An 18370-nucleotide genomic window follows, 5' to 3' on the forward strand; every position below is an offset into this window, starting at 1 on the left:
GGTCCCTATGCTAAAGTGGCTATGATAGTTAGCATCAGAGGTCCCTATGCTAAAGTGGCTATGATAGTTAGCACCAGAGGTCCCTATGCTAAAGTGGCTATGATAGTTAGCATCAGAGGTCCCTATGCTAAAGTGGCTATGATAGTTAGCACCAGAGGTCCCTATGCTAAAGTGGCTATGATAGTTAGCACCAGAGGTCCCTATGCTAAAGTGGCTATGATAGTTAGCACCAGAGGTCCCTATGCTAAAGTGGCTATGATAGTTAGCATCAGAGGTCCCTATGCTAAAGTGGCTATGATAGTTAGCACCAGAGGTCCCTATGCTAAAGTGGCTATGATAGTTAGCATCAGAGGTCCCTATGCTAAAGTGGCTATGATAGTTAGCATCAGAGGTCCCTATGCTAAAGTGGCTATGATAGTTAGCACCAGAGGTCCCTATGCTAAAGTGGCTATGATAGTTAGCACCAGAGGTCCCTATGCTAAAGTGGCTATGATAGTTAGCACCAGAGGTCCCTATGCTAAAGTGGCTATGATAGTTAGCATCAGAGGTCCCTATGCTAAAGTGGCTATGATAGTTAGCATCAGAGGTCCCTATGCTAAAGTGGCTATGATAGTTAGCATCAGAGGTCCCTATGCTAAAGTGGCTATGATAGTTAGCATCAGAGGTCCCTATGCTAAAGTGGCTATGATAGTTAGCATTAGAGGTCCCTATGCTAAAGTGGCTATGATAGTTAGCATCAGAGGTCCCTATGCTAAAGTGGCTATGATAGTTAGCATCAGAGGTCCCTATGCTAAAGTGGCTATGATAGTTAGCATCAGAGGTCCCTATGCTAAAGTGGCTATGATAGTTAGCATTAGAGGTCCCTATGCTAAAGTGGCTATGATAGTTAGCATCAGAGGTCCCTATGCTAAAGTGGCTATGATAGTTAGCATCAGACGTCCCTATGCTAAAGTGGCTATGATAGTTAGCATCACAGGTCCCTATGCTAAAGTGGCTATGATAGTTAGCATCAGAGGTCCCTATGCTACAGTGGCTATGATAGTTAGCATCAGAGGTCCCTATGCTAAAGTGGCTATGATAGTTAGCACCAGAGGTCCCTATGCTAAAGTGGCTATGATAGTTAGCATCAGAGGTCCCTATGCTAAAGTGGCTATGATAGTTAGCATCAGAGGTCCCTATGCTAAAGTGGCTATGATAGTTAGCATCAGAGGTCCCTATGCTAAAGTGGCTATGATAGTTAGCATCAGAGGTCCCTATGCTAAAGTGGCTATGATAGTTAGCATTAGAGGTCTCTATGCTAAAGTGGCTATGATAGTTAGCATCAGAGGTCCCGATGCTAAAGTGGCTATGATAGTTAGCATCAGAGGTCCCTATGCTAAAGTGGCTATGATAGTTAGCATCAGAGGTCCCTATGCTAAAGTGGCTATGATAGTTAGCATCAGAGGTCCTTATGCTAAAGTGGCTATGATAGTTAGCACCAGAGGTCCCTATGCTAAAGTGGCTATGATAGTTAGCATCAGAGGTCCCTATGCTAAAGTGGCTATGATAGTTAGCATCAGAGGTCCCTATGCTAAAGTGGCTATGATAGTTAGCATCAGAGGTCCCTATGCTAAAGTGGCTATGATAGTTAGCATCAGAGGTCCCTATGCTAAAGTGGCTATGATAGTTAGCATCAGAGGTCCCTATGCTAAAGTGGCTATGATAGTTAGCACCAGAGGTCCCTATGCTAAAGTGGCTATGATAGTTAGCATCAGAGGTCCCTATGCTACAGTGGCTATGATAGTTAGCATCAGAGGTCCCTATGCTAAAGTGGCTATGATAGTTAGCATCAGAGGTCCCTATGCTAAAGTGGCTATGATAGTTAGCATCAGAGGTCCCTATGCTAAAGTGGCTATGATAGTTAGCATCAGAGGTCCCTATGCTACAGTGGCTATGATAGTTAGCATCAGAGGTCCCTATGCTAAAGTGGCTATGATAGTTAGCACCAGAGGTCCCTATGCTAAAGTGGCTATGATAGTTAGCATCAGAGGTCCCTATGCTAAAGTGGCTATGATAGTTAGCATCAGAGGTCCCTATGCTAAAGTGGCTATGATAGTTAGCATCAGAGGTCCCTATGCTAAAGTGGCTATGATAGTTAGCACCAGAGGTCCCTATGCTAAAGTGGCTATGATAGTTAGCACCAGAGGTCCCTATGCTAAAGTGGCTATGATAGTTAGCATCAGAGGTCCCTATGCTAAAGTGACTATGATAGTTAGCATCAGAGGTCCCTATGCTAAAGTGGCTATGATAGTTAGCACCAGAGGTCCCTATGCTAAAGTGGCTATGATAGTTAGCATCAGAGGTCCCTATGCTAAAGTGGCTATGATAGTTAGCATCAGAGGTCCCTATGCTAAAGTGACTATGATAGTTAGCATCAGAGGTCCCTATGCTAAAGTGGCTATGATAGTTAGCACCAGAGGTCCCTATGCTAATGTGGCTATGATAGTTAGCACCAGAGGTCCCTATGCTAATGTGGCTATGCTAGTTAGCATCGAGGCTCCTTTTCCTAACTCCTTCCTAACTGACGCACATCCGGTTTGGCGTAAGAGCTCTGACCAATCTGCTTGTTTCGGACGCAGCACAGGTTTTCCTGTGGGGGGGGGGGGTCAGACCCGGCGTGGGGGGGGGGGGGGGTCAGACCTGGTTGTTTTCCTGCGGGGGGGGGGGGGGTCAGACCCGGTGGTTTTCCTGTGGGGGGGGTCAGACCTGGTGGTTTTCCTCTGGGGGGGTCAGACCCGGCGTGGGGGGGGGGGTCAGACCCGGCGTGGGGGGGGGGGGGGGGGGGTCAGACCTGGTTGTTTTCCTGCGGGGGGGGTCAGACCCGGCGTGGGGGGGGGGTCAGACCCGGTGGTTTTCCTGTGGGGGGGGTCAGACCCGGTGGTTTTCCTCTGGGGGGGGTCAGACCTGGTGTGGGGGGGGGGGTCAGACCTGGTGGTTTTCCTCTGGGGGGGTCAGACCCGTCGTGGGGGGGGGGTCAGACCCGGCGTGGGGGGGTCAGACCCGTCGTGGGGGGGGGGTCAGACCCGGCGTGGGGGGGTCAGACCCGGCGTGGGGGGGTCAGACCCGGCGTGGGGGGGTCAGACCTGGCGTGGGGGGGGGGGGGGGGGGGGTTGTCAGACCTGGTGGTTTTCCTGGGGGGGGGGGGTCAGACTCGGCGTGTGGGGGGGGGGTCAGACCCGGCGTGGGGGGGTCAGACCTGGTGGTTCTGCTGCTGCTCTAACTCTTCCTCCTTTATCTCCCGTTTCTTTGCTTTTTCCGCTGCTTCGCTCAGTTTTGGGCGACACTTACAACATCCCCCTGGACCCCCGAGGTAAGGCCTCATTGGTCCGTTCGTATCCCTGTCCCCTCGTCATTGGCCCGTCTGTCCGAGTCCCGCCTCCTCTCACCTTTCTGTGGCTTTAATGGAGTTTTTCTCTTTCAGAGAGTTCTTCCTCCAGCAGCTACACCTCCGACTTCAACAAACGTCTGCTCAGCTCCTACATCTGTGAGTCTCAGATACACATATATATACAAATATATATACACATTTATACACATATACACAAATATACATATACACAAATATACATATACACAAATATACATATACACAAATATACATATACACAAATATATATATATACACATATACACAAAATGGAGATGTTTTTAGTGTAACTCGTTTAAACGCATGTTTCAGGTAAAGTTCTGGGAAATCTGCAGCTCAACCTTTTGTCCAAATCCAAAGTTTATGAAGATCAGGCTCTGAGCGCCATCTTCCTCCACAACAACTACAACTACATCCTGAAGAGCCTGGAGAAGTAAGTCCTGCTGTAGACCCTCTGTAGACCTGCTGTAGACCTGCTGTAGTCCTGCTGTAGACCTGCTTTAGACCTGCTGTAGACCTGCTGTAGACCTGCTGTAGACCTGCTGTAGACCTGCTGTAGACCTGCTGTAGACCCTCTGTAGACCTGCTGTAGACCCTCTGTAGACCTGCTGTAGACCCTCTGTAGACCCTCTGTAGACCTGCTGTAGTCCTGCTGTAGTCCTGCTGTAGACCTGCTTTAGACCTGCTGTAGACCTGCTGTAGACCTGCTGTAGACCCACTCTGGACCTGCTGTAGACCTGCTGTAGACCTGCTGTAGACCTGCTGTAGACCTGCTGTAGACCCACTCTGGACCTGCTGTAGACCTGCTGTAGACCTGCTGTAGACCTGCTGTAGACCTGCTGTAGACCTGCTTTAGATCTGCTTTAGACCCACTGTAGACCTGCTGTAGACCTGCTGTAGACCTGCCTTAAACCCACTCTGGACCTGCTTTAGACCTGGGCCGTTGCTTCAGTGTCTCCTGGTGTTTGGGTTTCAGGTCGGAGCTGATCCAGTTGGTGACGGTGACTCAGAAAAGAGCAGAAAACTCCTACAGAGAACTCATCGAGCAGCAGATCCTCACCTACCAGCGCAGGTCACTATACACGTGCAGATGGAGATGGTGGAGGTTGTTCTGATTGAGATGCTAATGTTCCTCTATGTTCCTCTGTGTTCCTCTATGTTCCTCTGTTCCTCTGCAGCTGGATGAAAGTGACTGAGCACCTGACGGATAAGAACCTGCCGGTGCTGCAGGCTGGAACCAAGGTCAGACTCAGACGCCACGTTCACAGGTGTAAAGATGCTCTGCTGAAAGTCTCTCCTTGTGTTTCAGCTGAAGGACAAAGAGCGGCAGGTCGTGAAGGACAAGTTCAAGGTCAGTGTGGTGTAACTGCTCCCCGAGGTTCAGTCCATCTCCGGACCTTCACCGGGACCTGTACCAGAAACCCGTCCCTCTGCTGGTGTCTCCTCAGGGCTTTAACGAGGGTCTGGAGGAGCTAACCCGTCCCTCTGCTGGTGTCTCCTCAGGGCTTTAACGAGGGTCTGGAGGAGCTAACCCGTCCCTCTGCTGGTGTTTCCTCAGGGCTTTAACGAGGGTCTGGAGGAGCTAACCCGTCCCTCTGCTGGTGTTTCCTCAGGGCTTTAACGAGGGTCTGGAGGAGCTAACCCGTCCCTCTGCTGGTGTTTCCTCAGGGCTTTAACGAGGGTCTGGAGGAGCTAACCCGTCCCTCTGCTGGTGTTTCCTCAGGGCTTTAACGAGGGTCTGGAGGAGCTAACCCGTCCCTCTGCTGGTGTCTCCTCAGGGCTTTAACGAGGGTCTGGAGGAGCTCTGCCGGATCCAGAAGTTCTGGGCCGTCCCCGACAAAGAGCAGAGAGACTTCATCCGCCACGAGCAGAAGCGAGCGGTGTCTGCGGCTTACAGGGCCTTCCTACACAGGTGATATGCCCCGCCCACCTGACACAGCCCCGCCCACTGTAACCCGACACACACAGGGCCTTTCTACACAGGTGACAGGCCCCGCCCACTCTGACACAGCCCCGCCCACTGTAACCCGACACACAGGGCCTTTCTGCACAGGTGACAGGCCCCGCCCACTTTGACCTAACCCCGCCCACTGTAACCCGACACACACAGGGCCTTTCTACACAGGTGACAGGCCCCGCCCACTTTAACCTAACACAGCCCCGCCCACTTTAACCCGACACACACAGGGCCTTTCTGCACAGGTGACAGGCCCCGCCCACTTTAACCTGACACACAGGCCCCGCCCACCCGGTGCATTTTCTCCAGTTCAGCTTTACCCACATCTAAAACCAGCAGCAGTGTCGCTGTCGCGCATCATTTGAAACAAAACGTGGTATAACCCGGTTCCAAAGTCTTAGATTTGGGTAAAGTTATTTTCCCCTCATTCCTCCACAGCTGTACAGATGTTCAAACCTCTGTTTCTCCTCCAGATGTGCCAACATTTCCTTCACCAAAAACCCCGAGAAGTATCACAAATACCGGCCGGAGGAGGTGGAGGAGATGATCGAGCGGCTGTTCGACACCTCGGCCTGAGCTTCATCACAGGAACCTCCTCATCTTCATCCTCATCCTCCTCATCATCCTCATCATCATCCTCATCCTCATGTAACAAATGAATGAACTGGACTTTTCCACATGAAACAAAAACTGTCCCAGAGATTATAACCAGAAAAGTCCAATAATCCTGTTTTACTGAGTCTGACTCTGAGACTAAAGAGGAAAAAGCACATTTTGTTTGTTTTTCTGTTGAAATCATTGATGAAATAAATCTATGAAAACACGACGTTACTGTTTATTATTTTAAATGTTTTTGTACAAACATGAACACGTTAAACCGTTGTTAGAAATACTTTAATAAAGAAGCTCCGTCTGTACATATTTACACGGCGACGTCCGGGTTAATCTGAGGCTAAAACAAACAAACAAACAAACAAACTGCAGAAAAACGATCCAGTTACGACTCCTCTTCTTTGGACAAAGCCTGAAAAAAACAGAGAAACGTCAGAGAAGCCGAGGAACAAACGGGAACTAAAGCGGAGAAACCGGACCTGTTTCAGGAACTGGCGTCCGAAGTAATTGGTGGCCACGGTTTTGAGGCTGGTTTTGCTCCCGAATTTACACTTGACGTAACCGTAAAGGTTCGCTCCGTTCAGAACCACGGCCATGACGACCACGGGCTGAAACAGACCAGGAACTACATGTAAAGAACCACCACGGGCTGAAACAGAACAGGAACTACATGTAAAGAACCATTAAAGGCTGAGACAGAACAGGAACTACATGTAAAGAACCATTAAAGGCTGAAACAGACCAGGAACTACATGTAAAGAACCACCACAGGCTGAAACAGAGCAGGAACTACATGTAAAGAACCACCACGGGCTGAAACAGAGCAGGAACTACATGTAAAGAACCATTAAGGGCTGAGACAGAACAGGAACTACATGTAAAGAACCATTAAAGGCTGAAACAGAACAGGAACTACATGTAAAGAACCATTAAAGGCTGAAACAGACCAGGAACTACATGTAAAGAACCACCACAGGCTGAAACAGAGCAGGAACTACATGTAAAGAACCATTAAAGGCTGAAACAGAACAGGAACTACATGTAAAGAACCATTAAAGGCTGAAACAGAGCAGGAACTACATGTAAAGAACCATTAAAGGCTGAAACAGAACAGGAACTACATGTAAAGAACCATTAAAGGCTGAAACAGAACAGGAACTACATGTAAAGAACCATTAAAGGCTGAAACAGAACAGGAACTACATGTAAAGAACCATTAAAGGCTGAAACAGAACAGGAACTACATGTAAAGAACCATTAAAGGCTGAAACAGAGCAGGAACTACATGTAAAGAACCATTAAAGGCTGAAACAGAACAGGAACTACATGTAAAGAACCATTAAAGGCTGAGACAGAACAGGAACTACATGTAAAGAACCATTAAAGGCTGAAACAGAACAGGAACTACATGTAAAGAACCATTAAAGGCTGAAACAGAACAGGAACTACATGTAAAGAACCATTAAGGGCTGAGACAGAACAGGAACTACATGTAAAGAACCATTAAAGGCTGAAACAGAACAGGAACTACATGTAAAGAACCATTAAAGGCTGAAACAGACCAGGAACTACATGTAAAGAACCATTAAAGGCTGAAACAGAGCAGGAACTACATGTAAAGAACCATTAAAGGCTGAGACAGAGCAGGAACTACATGTAAAGAACCATTAAAGGCTGAAACAGAGCAGGAACTACATGTAAAGAACCATTAAAGGCTGAAACAGAGCAGGAACTACATGTAAAGAACCATTAAAGGCTGAAACAGACCAGGAACTACATGTAAAGAACCATTAAAGGCTGAAACAGAGCAGGAACTACATGTAAAGAACCATTAAGGGCTGAAACAGAGCAGGAACTACATGTAAAGAACCATTAAAGGCTGAAACAGAACAGGAACTACATGTAAAGAACCATTAAAGACTGAAACAGAGCAGGAACTACATGTAAAGAACCATTAAAGGCTGAAACAGAACAGGAACTACATGTAAAGAACCACCACAGGCTGAAACAGAGCAGGAACTACATGTAAAGAACCATTAAGGGCTGAAACAGAGCAGGAACTACATGTAAAGAACCACCACGGGCTGGAGTGGGGTACTCTGGGGTACTGTGGGGGGTGCTGTGGGGGGTACTCTGGGGGGTACTCTGGGGGGTACTCTGTGGTACTGTGTGGGGTACTGGGGGGTACTCTGGGGTACTGGGGGTACTCTGGGGGGCACTCTGGGGGGTACTCTGATGGCGTCCCAGACTCACCAGCCACTTGATCCTGAAGTAGATGAGGCAGGTGAAGCAGAGGATGGACCAGATCACCGGGACGATCACCAAACTGAGCCAGAAGAGCCGAGACTCCGAGTCCGACTTCACGGCCGCGCCCTGAAACAGGAAGTGGTCACATGACCCGACCAGTCACATGACCCGACCAGTCACATGACCCGACCAGTCACATGACCCGACCAGACCAGTCACATGACCCGACCAGTCACGTGACCAGACCAGTCACATGACCAGACCCGACCAGTCACATGACCAGACCAGTCACATGACCAGGCCAGTCACATGATCAGACCAGTCACGTGACCCGACCAGTCACATGACCCGACCAGTCACATGACCAGACCAGTCACATGACCTGACCAGGCCAGTCACATGACCTGACGACACATGTCACAGGTTTCCTGTCATGGTTTTCAAACCGCAGATCATAAACATGTTATGTTTAGTCTGGTTTACTTTAGTCTGGTTTGGTTTGGTTTAGTCTGGTTACGTTTAGGTTAGTCTGGTTAAGTTAAGTTTAGTTTAGTTCTAGTATAATCCTGACCTTCCTGGACTCAAAGACCCATCTGCTCTGCCCGTCGTCGTCCACCTGGTTCCACCAGCGCAGCCCGACCAGGAGGCGCCCACTGATGTTCTGACAAACAACAATGTTATTATTAATCAGAAGGTCAAAGGTCAGCCTCTGTGTCCCCTGAGGAGCATCAGCAGGTCCTGCAGATGCTGAAGGAGCCTCCTCAGGGCCTCCTGTTACATGGTGACTGTGGTGGTGGTACCTTGACGGTCCAGAAGTCGGCCGACAGCAGCAGGATGATGCAGACCATGGAGGAGATGGAACTGGCCCCGAAGATCTCACAGAACAGATACACCAGCAGAGCAGTCACCCGGAACAGCAGCAGGAAGCACAGCGCCACCGGGTGTCTGCGGGAGGAACCACAGGAGGAACCACAGGTCAGAGACAAGAGGAACCACAGGAGGAACCACAGGAGGAACCACAGGAGGAACCACAGGAGGAACCACAGGTCAGAGACAGGAGGAACCACAGGTCAGAGACAGGAGGAACCACAGGAGGAACCACAGGAGGAACCACAGGAGGAACCACAGGAGGAACCACAGGTCAGAGACAGGAGGAACCACAGGAGGAACCACAGGTCAGAGACAGGAGGAACCACAGGAGGAACCACAGGTCAGAGACAGGAGGAACCACAGGTCAGAGACAGGAGGAACCACAGGTCAGAGACAGGAGGAACCACAGGTCAGAGACAAGAGGAACCACAGGAGGAACCACAGGTCAGAGACAGGAGGAACCACAGGAGGAACCACAGGTCAGTGACAGGAGGAACCACAGGAGGAACCACAGGAGGAACCACAGGTCAGAGACAAGAGGAACCACAGGTCAGAGACAGGAGGAACCACAGGAGGAACCACAGGAGGAACCACAGGTCAGAGACAGGAGGAACCACAGGTCAGAGACAGGAGGAACCACAGGAGGAACCACAGGTCAGAGACAGGAGGAACCACAGGAGGAACCACAGGTCAGAGACAGGAGGAACCACAGGAGGAACCACAGGTCAGTGACAAGAGGAACCACAGGTCAGTGACAAGAGGAACCACAGGTCAGTGACAAGAGGAACCACAGGTCAGAGACAAGAGGAACCACAGGTCAGAGACAGGAGGAACCACAGGAGGAACCACAGGTCAGAGACAGGAGGAACCACAGGAGGAACCACAGGTCAGAGACAAGAGGAACCACAGGTCAGAGACAGGAGGAACCACAGGAGGAACCACAGGTCAGTGACAGGAGGAACCACAGGAGGAACCACAGGAGGAACCACAGGTCAGAGACAAGAGGAACCACAGGTCAGAGACAGGAGGAACCACAGGAGGAACCACAGGAGGAACCACAGGTCAGAGACAGGAGGAACCACAGGTCAGAGACAGGAGGAACCACAGGTCAGAGACAGGAGGAACCACAGGTCAGAGACAGGAGGAACCACAGGTCAGAGACAGGAGGAACCACAGGTCAGAGACAGGAGGAACCACAGGTCAGAGACAGGAGGAACCACAGGAGGAACCACAGGTCAGAGACAGGAGGAACCACAGGAGGAACCACAGGTCAGAGACAGGAGGAACCACAGGAGGAACCACAGGTCAGTGACAAGAGGAACCACAGGTCAGAGACAAGAGGAACCACAGGTCAGAGACAGGAGGAACCACAGGAGGAACCACAGGTCAGAGACAAGAGGAACCACAGGAGGAACCACAGGTCAGAGACAAGAGGAACCACAGGTCAGAGACAGGAGGAACCACAGGTCAGAGACAGGAGGAACCACAGGTCAGAGACAGGAGGAACCACAGGTCAGAGACAGGAGGAACCACAGGTCAGAGACAGGAGGAACCACAGGTCAGAGACAAGAGGAACCACAGGTCAGAGACAGGAGGAACCACAGGTCAGAGACAGGAGGAACCACAGGTCAGTGACAAGAGGAACCACAGGTCAGAGACAAGAGGAACCACAGGTCAGAGACAGGAGGAACCACAGGTCAGAGACAGGAGGAACCACAGGTCAGAGACAGGAGGAACCACAGGTCAGAGACAGGAGGAACCACAGGTCAGAGACAGGAGGAACCACAGGTCAGTGACAAGAGGAACCACAGGTCAGAGACAAGAGGAACCACAGGTCAGAGACAGGAGGAACCACAGGAGGAACCACAGGTCAGAGACAAGAGGAACCACAGGAGGAACCACAGGTCAGAGACAAGAGGAACCACAGGTCAGAGACAGGAGGAACCACAGGTCAGAGACAGGAGGAACCACAGGTCAGAGACAGGAGGAACCACAGGTCAGAGACAGGAGGAACCACAGGTCAGAGACAAGAGGAACCACAGGAGGAACCACAGGAGGAACCACAGGAGGAACCACAGGAGGAACCACAGGAGGAACCACAGGAGGAACCACATGTGAAGAAGACTCACTTCACTCGTCCTTTCTGACTCCGTTTCCCAGAATCCTCCTCTGCGTCGAACAGAGACACGTCCTCGTCGTTGTCCTGGAAGAGAAACGTTCACATGTTTGTGTCGTGATGTTTCCTCAGAGACAGAAACTTCCGCCTCTTCCCCCAAAGACACTTCTCATGTGTTTATTCATCACAGGAAGTTTCCGTCTGTCCTGAACTCACGTCAGCTTCTGTTCAATAAAGACTTTCTCTTTAATCTGAGAAGCTCAAACTGAAACATGAATAAAGCTCAGATGAATGAAACGTTGTGACACAGTTTAACCTCTGACCTCAGTGTTTCTCCAGCCTGAGATCTGATCTTCCCTGAGCTTAGACGAGTTCATGTGGACCCGTCTGCTCTTTGTGCGTGCGCTCAGTCACGCAAAAAGACCAAAGGTGTCGTTAGCATTCGGCCTCTCCCAGTGTTTTCCTACAGAAGTTAGAAACGACCACGTTCGTCCACAAAGACCAGACGGATCAACTCGTCTGAGCTCAGGGAAGATCTGAGATGGAAAACGCTGAATGTTCCTTTAAGTTCACCTCTGACCTTTCGCCTTTAAGCATCTTCTCAGTTTGACCCAAAACTTAAAGGTTAGTGCGAGATGGTCCAGAGGGACAGTCTGCTGTGAAAACCTGAGATATCATGACACACATTAAGGTCAGGGCCAGATGGTTAAACCTCTGAACTCCCGCCTGAACCCAGAGGAGCTTTTTCCTCATGTCATCGGATCGTATCATCGTATCATCAATCGTATTCAACTCATTTTTTAAAAACTTTTTTGGTCATTTTTTCGTCAATTTTTTTGTCATTTTTTTAAATCAATTTTTTGTCACTTTTTTATCATTTTTTTGTCACATTTTTGTCATTTTTTAATCAATTTTTTGTCACATTTTTGTCACATTTTTGTCACATTTTTGTCATTTTTTTGTCACTTTTTTGTCATTTTTTTGTCACTTTTTTATCATTTTTTTGTCACTTTTTTATCATTTTTTTGGTCATTTTTTTGTCACATTTTTGTCAATTTTTTATAATTTTTTTGAAATTTTTTGTCACATTTTTGTAATTTTTTCCATCCATTTTTCGTCACTTTTTTGTCACATTTCCATCACTGTTTTCGTCTCAGTTCTGTCTCCATTCTCTCACCTTTTTCCCAGAAGCTTTTGGATTGGGGTAAAGCCAAACTGGAGAAAATGCACTCGGTTCAGGTGGGAGTTAAGGGGTTAAACCTTAAGGATTAGGATTATTTGTATTTTTAGACAAACCGACTCATAGATCTATACAAACTCACAGCAGACGATCCAGCACTGACCAAAAGTATCGCTCGATTAAAATCTAACACCTACAAAACGGAAAACTTTTCTGTCATGTTTTCGTCTTTTTTTCGTAGGTTTTGTTATTTTCTGCCTCTTTATCCCTTTGTTAGACACGACTTGGTCAAACTTCATGTATTGACCTTATTTTCTCACTGTCCTGACCTTTAACGAAAGTGTTTTACATGTTATTAGCAGCTAACAACAGAAACAGTTTCGTCACAAACCTTCACATTTAAAGCCTTTTCTCCTCTTTAATCTTAACATTCTGCCTCAAACCTGCGGCTCAGACTCGGCCAGAGCTGCTCCAGCCTCGGCCCGAGTCTAAACCTCATCTGCTTCAAAACAACAATGAACTAAAGCCATTTTATAAACGAAAAAGTCGAGGAAATCCCAGCGTTAGCTTAGCATTAGCATTAGCATAGCGCCACGTAAACAGCGCCTTTAAAACGTCTTTTTGCGGGACTAGACACACGCAAACCACGTGACACTTAAAGATACACATCCTGACCTCAGTGTCATCGTTTATTATCCCGAACATTAAAGAAAAGGACTGAAATGAGAGGATTTAAGACACTTACGCCCGTTAACATGATGAAGCTGTGATGACGCCGACTTCCGGGTTTGCGGATGACGTCACAGCTTCAGGCGTGGATTGTTTGATTTGCTTTGTTTAGTCATGTTACTATTATTATTTTATCATAATCCAAGACTTTCTTTTATCAGCGTCTTGTTTATGTTTTAAGAGAGGATCTTTTTCCATCCTTTTTTTGTTGGGTATTCAACTCATTTTTGTCACATTTTTGTCATTTTTTTGCCACATTTTTGTCATTTTTTTGTCACATTTTTGTGACATTTTTGACACTTTTTTGTCACATTTTTGTGACATTTTTGACACTTTTTCATCATTTTTTCATCATTTTTTCATCATTTTTTTGTAACATTTTGTCATATTTTTCTCCTTTTTTTGTCATATTTTTCTCCTTTTTTTGTCATATTTTTCTCCTTTTTTTGTCATATTTTTCTCCTTTTTTTGTCATATTTTTCTCCTTTTTTTGTCATATTTTTCTCCTTTTTTTGTCATATTTTTCTCCTTTTTTTGTCATATTTTTCTCCTTTTTTTGTCATATTTTTCTCCTTTTTTTGTCATATTTTTCTCCTTTTTTTGTCATATTTTTCTCCTTTTTTTGTCATATTTTTCTCCTTTTTTTGTCATATTTTTCTCCTTTTTTTGTCAAATTTTAGTCATTTTTTTTGTCAAATTTTTGTCATTTTTTTTGTCATTTTTTGTCATTTTTTTGTCAATTTTTTGGTCATTTTTAATCAATTTTTCATCATTTTTTCATCAATTTTTTTATCAAATTTTTGTAATTTTTGGTCATTTTTTTTGTAATTTTTTATCAATTTTTCATCATTTTTTTTATCATTTTTTTAATCAAATTTTTGTCACTTTTTTGTCACATTTCCATCATTGTTTTCGTCTCAGTTTTGTTGCTATTTCCACAGCTTTTTTCCAGAAGCTTTTGGATTGGGGTAAAGCCAAACTGGAGAAACTGTGCTCCAGGTGGGAGTGAAGGGGTTTAAAGCAGGGTCAGCAACGTCAGGCCCGCGGGCCAAACCCGGCCGCCCAGCAGAACCTGCGGCCCTCAGGAGGATTATTATTATTACGTTTCGGGGAAAAGCTCAGTAAATATTAGAACCATAAGAAACAGATCCATGTTCATGTTTTTATCTTTTGTGGTTTGTTTGTTCAATAAAGTTTAACCTGTTAACTCCCGCCTGAACTGAGAGGAGCTTTTTCCTCACGTCAGCACATTTTCTTTCCATCATTTTTTTTTGGGTATTAACTCATATTTGTAACTTTTTTAGTAATTTTTTTGTCAAATTTTTATCACATTTTAGTAATTTTGTTGTCATTTTTTCGTCTTTTTTTTTGTCTTTTTTTTGTCATTTTTTTGTCATTTCTTTGTCAATTTTGTAACAATTTTTTGTCAATTTTTGTCAAATTTTTCTCATATTTTTTTGTCTTTTTTTGTCAAATTTTTCTCATTTTTTTTTGTCTTTTTTTCTCATTTTTTGGTCAATTTTTAAACAATTTTTTGTAATTTTTTTGTCTTTTTTCATCATTTTTCGTCAATTTTTGAATTTTTTTGTCAATTTTGTAACAATTTTTTGTCGAATTTTTGTCAAATTTTTGTCAATTTTTTGTCATTTTTTTTTGTCTTTTTTCATCATTTTTTTGTCAATTTTTTGTCATTTTTTGTCAATTTTTTATCAAATTTTTGTCATTTTTTTGTCTTTTTTTCTCATTTTTTTGTCAATTTTTGATTTTTTTTTCGTCATTTTTTCATCATTGTTTCGTCATTTTTTTGTCACATTTTTTTGTCAATTTTTTTACAATTTTTTGTCGAATTTTTGTCTTTTTTTGTCATTTTTTTGTGTCAATTTTGCAGTTTTTTCATCATTTTTTTGTCATTTTTGTCATTTTCTGGTCCATTTTTTAACAATTTTTTGTCATTTTTTTGTCAAATTTAAAAAAAAAAATCTTAAATTTTTTAATCAATTTTTTATTATTTTTTGTCAAATTTTTGTAATTTTTTATCATTTTTTCATAATTTTTCATCACTTTTTTGTCACATTTCCATCATTGTTTTTGTCTCAGTTTTGTTGATATTTTCGCTGCTTTTTTCACCCTTATCTCAGGTGGGAGTTAAGGGGTGAATATTGTAAAAACTTTCCTAAAGCCGTTAAATCTGGACATAAATAAACGTGGAAACTTCACGTGTGAATGTGTTTTATTTCAGTAACAGTTTGAGTTTTTCTTATTTATTTACATTTGACCCAGAAAAAGAACCCGTGTGTAACATGTAAACAAGATTCATTTGGCACAAACAGCAGACAGCGCCCCCTGGAGGACACTCACAGTATACAGCAGGCAGCGCCCCCTGGAGGACACTCACAGTATACAGCGCCCCCTGGAGGACACTCACAGTATATTCAGTAACACCACGTCCACACAGAAACCTTAAATATCGTCGCTACAGAAAGACGGTAAATCCTCGTCGTCGTTGCACAAAAACGCCTTAAATAAAAACTCTCGCGTTTCTTTTGTTCAGTAGTTTTTTTTTCTTTGTCTCGTTTTTAGTTTAGTTCAAACTTAAACCGTTTTAAACCTGAAGTGGAGACGCTGCAGGGAAACAAAACATAAATGTAAAGACATGAAAGTGAAGCTGCTCGCTGGCGCCCCCTACGTCTCTCTTTTGATCAGTTTACTCTGTTTGGGGTCGTTGTTTGTTTGTTTGTTTGTTTACTTTATCGTCCCCGTAGGGAAGTTTAAACCTCACACTTCCCTCAGAGTTCGTCCACAGATTTACCGACAGGTCCCAGAGAAGTGAGGCCTGTTTGGAGCGAGGGGGTCCCACAGGGGTCGGCTCTCGGCCCGGTGCTGTTTGTTTTGTCCCCGTGGGGAAACGTGTCGTCCAGAGCCGTGGGAAGATGTTTTAGTGAGGGGGCGCTGAGGGACAGAACGTACCCCCAAAATACTTTTCCTGCATAAATCCTGTTTATTAACCTCTTAACTCCAGTTCAGCTTTACCCAAATCCTGTAGGCCAGTGTAACGCCTCATTTGAAAGACCTACAAAACTAAACTGATCTTTTTCCTCACGGCAGATTTTTTTTTCATCACTTTTTTTTGTCGGGCAGTCGACTCATTTTTGTCACATTCTTTTCACTTTTTCGTCCATTTTTCCTAAATTTTTTCGTCAAATGTTTCTCAATTGTTTTTATCAAATTTTTGTAATTTTTTTTGTCACATTTTTGTCATTTGTTCTATTTTTTTTTGTCACTTTTTGGTCCATTTTTGATCAAATTTTTGTCAATTTTTCTAAATTTTTAGTCACTTTTTCGTCAAAATATTCACATTTTTTTCTCGATTTTTTCTCAAATTTTCGTCAATTTTTTTTTCCATTTTTTATCAATTTTTGTCATTTTTTTCAAATTTTTTCATCAAATTTTTCTTACTTTTTGGTCATATTTTTGTCATTTTTTGTACAAGTTGTGTCACTTTTTCGGCCATTTTTTCTCACTTTTGTCACATTTTCATCCTTGTTTTCGTCTCAGTTTTGTTGCTATTTTCACACCTTTGTTCCAGAAGCTTTTGGATTGAGGTAAAGCAGGAGAAAATGTGCTCGGTTCAGGTGGGAGTTAAGGGGTTAAACTAAGACTTCAAATACACTCAGTCCTCCAGGTCTGAAGACTCATTTTCAGTTGTTCTGAGTTGTAACATCGTTTATCCAGTAAAGTTTGTATTTTGTGCTAAAACACTGTGAGGTTTTTCCGGTCACTTTCATTCTTAAAACATGTGGGTTAAACGTGAACTTTTAACCTCTGAACTCCCGCCTGAACCGAGAGGAGCCTTTTCCTCACGTCACATTTTATTTCCAGCATTTTTTTGTCGGGTTTTCAACTGATTTTTGTCACTTTTTTGTCATTTTTTGCTCAAATTTTTATCAATTTTTTTTCACATTTTTTGTAAATTTTTTGTCATTTTTTGTTAAATTTGTGTAATTTTTTATCATATTTTTTTTCGGCAATTGTTTTTTATCAAATTTTGGTCATTTTTTTTGTCACATTTTTAGTAATTTTGTGTCAAATATTCATCACATTTTTGTCAATTTTTGTCATTTTTTCTAAATTTTTAGTCACTTTTTCGTCAAAATATTCACATTTTTTTCTTGATTTTTTCTCAAATTTTTGTCAAATTATCTCATTTTTCGTATTTTTTTTTTCCATTTTTTGTCATTTTTTCGTCGATGTTTTCTCACTTTTTGTCACATTTTCATCCTTGTTTTCGTCTCAGTTTTGTTGCTTTTTTCACACCTTTTCTCCAGAAGCTTTTGGATTGGGGTAAAGCTGGAGAAAATGTGCTCGGTTCAGGTGGGAGTTCAGGGCTTAATATTGCCTGCACTTCACAAACTACCCACCAGGGGGTGCTGCAGCGCCCTCAGCACCCTGGGTTCCCACGGCCTTGGACCCAGGCTGGAGGATTCACCTATTGTACATGTTTTTAGTGGTCGGGGAACCTCACACACACGGGGAGAACAACTCCACACAGGCCTCGTCCAGGTGGGAATCGAACCCGGGACCTCCAGCTGGGCGGGGTCTCCCTTTGTCTGCGCAGGGTTCCTCTGCTACTAAAACATGTACAATAGGGACTGAGGGCGGGGCTTGTTTACATGTGTTTCCCTGCAGCTTAAACTCAACTTCACTCTTTGCTTCCCTCAGTCACTGCCTCTTTAACTGCAGTATCAGCAGTACTTTCAGCAGTAGTAGTACTTTCAGCAGTAGCAGTACTTTTAGCAGTAGCAGTAGCAGTACTTTTAGCAGTAGTAGTAGTAGTAGTAGTAGTATTAGTAGTATTAGTATTAGTAACAGTAAATCTCGTAACAGCAGTAGTTTTGGAGTCATTATTGTTGTTGTTGTTGTTGTTGTTGTTGTTGTTGTTGTTGTTGGTCTGGGGGGCGTTTGGAGCAGGGGCGGGGTTGAGGGCGGAGCTTGGCGGCGTGCTGGGCGGCGAGGAGGCGGGGCTCTTCAGGGGCTCGCCGGGCGGCACCAGCGTCACGGCGTTCTCCTTCTTGGGCAGCCAGAAGGCGGGATAAAGCGGCTCGCGGAACTCCGCCCTGAACTCGTGCAGCAGCGTGAGCTCGTCCTCGCCATGGCCGCCATGGCCGCCGCCGCCGCCGCCGCCGGTGGCCATGGCGCCGCCGGTGGCCATGGCGCCGGCCCGCAGCCCGTAGAAACGCAGACGCCCCCCCCGCT

General features: G+C 45.0%; 3 protein-coding genes across 8 annotated transcripts in view; 1 reads left to right on the forward strand and 2 right to left on the reverse strand.

Annotated features, from left to right (window-relative positions):
- The window catches only part of exoc7 (exocyst complex component 7), a 30477-nt gene extending 24499 nt beyond the window's left edge, over positions 1–5978 (forward strand). For 3 of the 6 annotated variants that reach the window (XM_079577421.1, XM_079577422.1, XM_079577425.1), the window contains 8 exons: positions 3311–3349; positions 3461–3523; positions 3719–3839; positions 4383–4478; positions 4585–4648; positions 4716–4757; positions 5185–5318; positions 5837–5978. In XM_079577421.1, coding sequence (XP_079433547.1) covers positions 3311–3349; positions 3461–3523; positions 3719–3839; positions 4383–4478; positions 4585–4648; positions 4716–4757; positions 5185–5318; positions 5837–5939 — 662 coding nt within the window. In that variant the 3' untranslated portion in view covers positions 5940–5978. The remainder of the gene's footprint in view (positions 1–3310; positions 3350–3460; positions 3524–3718; positions 3840–4382; positions 4479–4584; positions 4649–4715; positions 4758–5184; positions 5319–5836) is intronic. The other 3 variants (XM_079577423.1, XM_079577424.1, XM_079577426.1) reach the window with 1 other exon arrangement.
- Positions 5979–6282: 304 nt separating this feature from the next.
- LOC306978776 (Golgi apparatus membrane protein TVP23 homolog B-like) lies at positions 6283–11288 on the reverse strand. Its single transcript, XM_079577444.1, has 6 exons — positions 11222–11288; positions 9023–9167; positions 8794–8883; positions 8229–8348; positions 6455–6583; positions 6283–6387 (listed from the first exon to the last, which is right to left on the reverse strand). Exons 2-6 carry the CDS (start codon positions 9068–9070, stop codon positions 6361–6363), a joined length of 414 nt encoding a protein of 137 aa, XP_079433570.1. The 5' UTR covers positions 9071–9167; positions 11222–11288; the 3' UTR covers positions 6283–6360.
- LOC306978808 (uncharacterized protein) overlaps positions 11218–18370 on the reverse strand; it is a gene marked incomplete at both ends in the record, with an annotated part of 43966 nt that continues 36813 nt past the window's right edge. The window contains 2 exons of the mRNA XM_079577488.1: positions 11218–11295; positions 18000–18368. Coding sequence (XP_079433614.1) covers positions 11218–11295; positions 18000–18368 — 447 coding nt within the window. The remainder of the gene's footprint in view (positions 11296–17999; positions 18369–18370) is intronic.

This window comes from Gobius niger, assembly GCF_951799975.1.
Source record: "Gobius niger genome assembly, chromosome: 19".
Classification (NCBI taxonomy): Eukaryota; Metazoa; Chordata; class Actinopteri; order Gobiiformes; family Gobiidae; genus Gobius; species Gobius niger.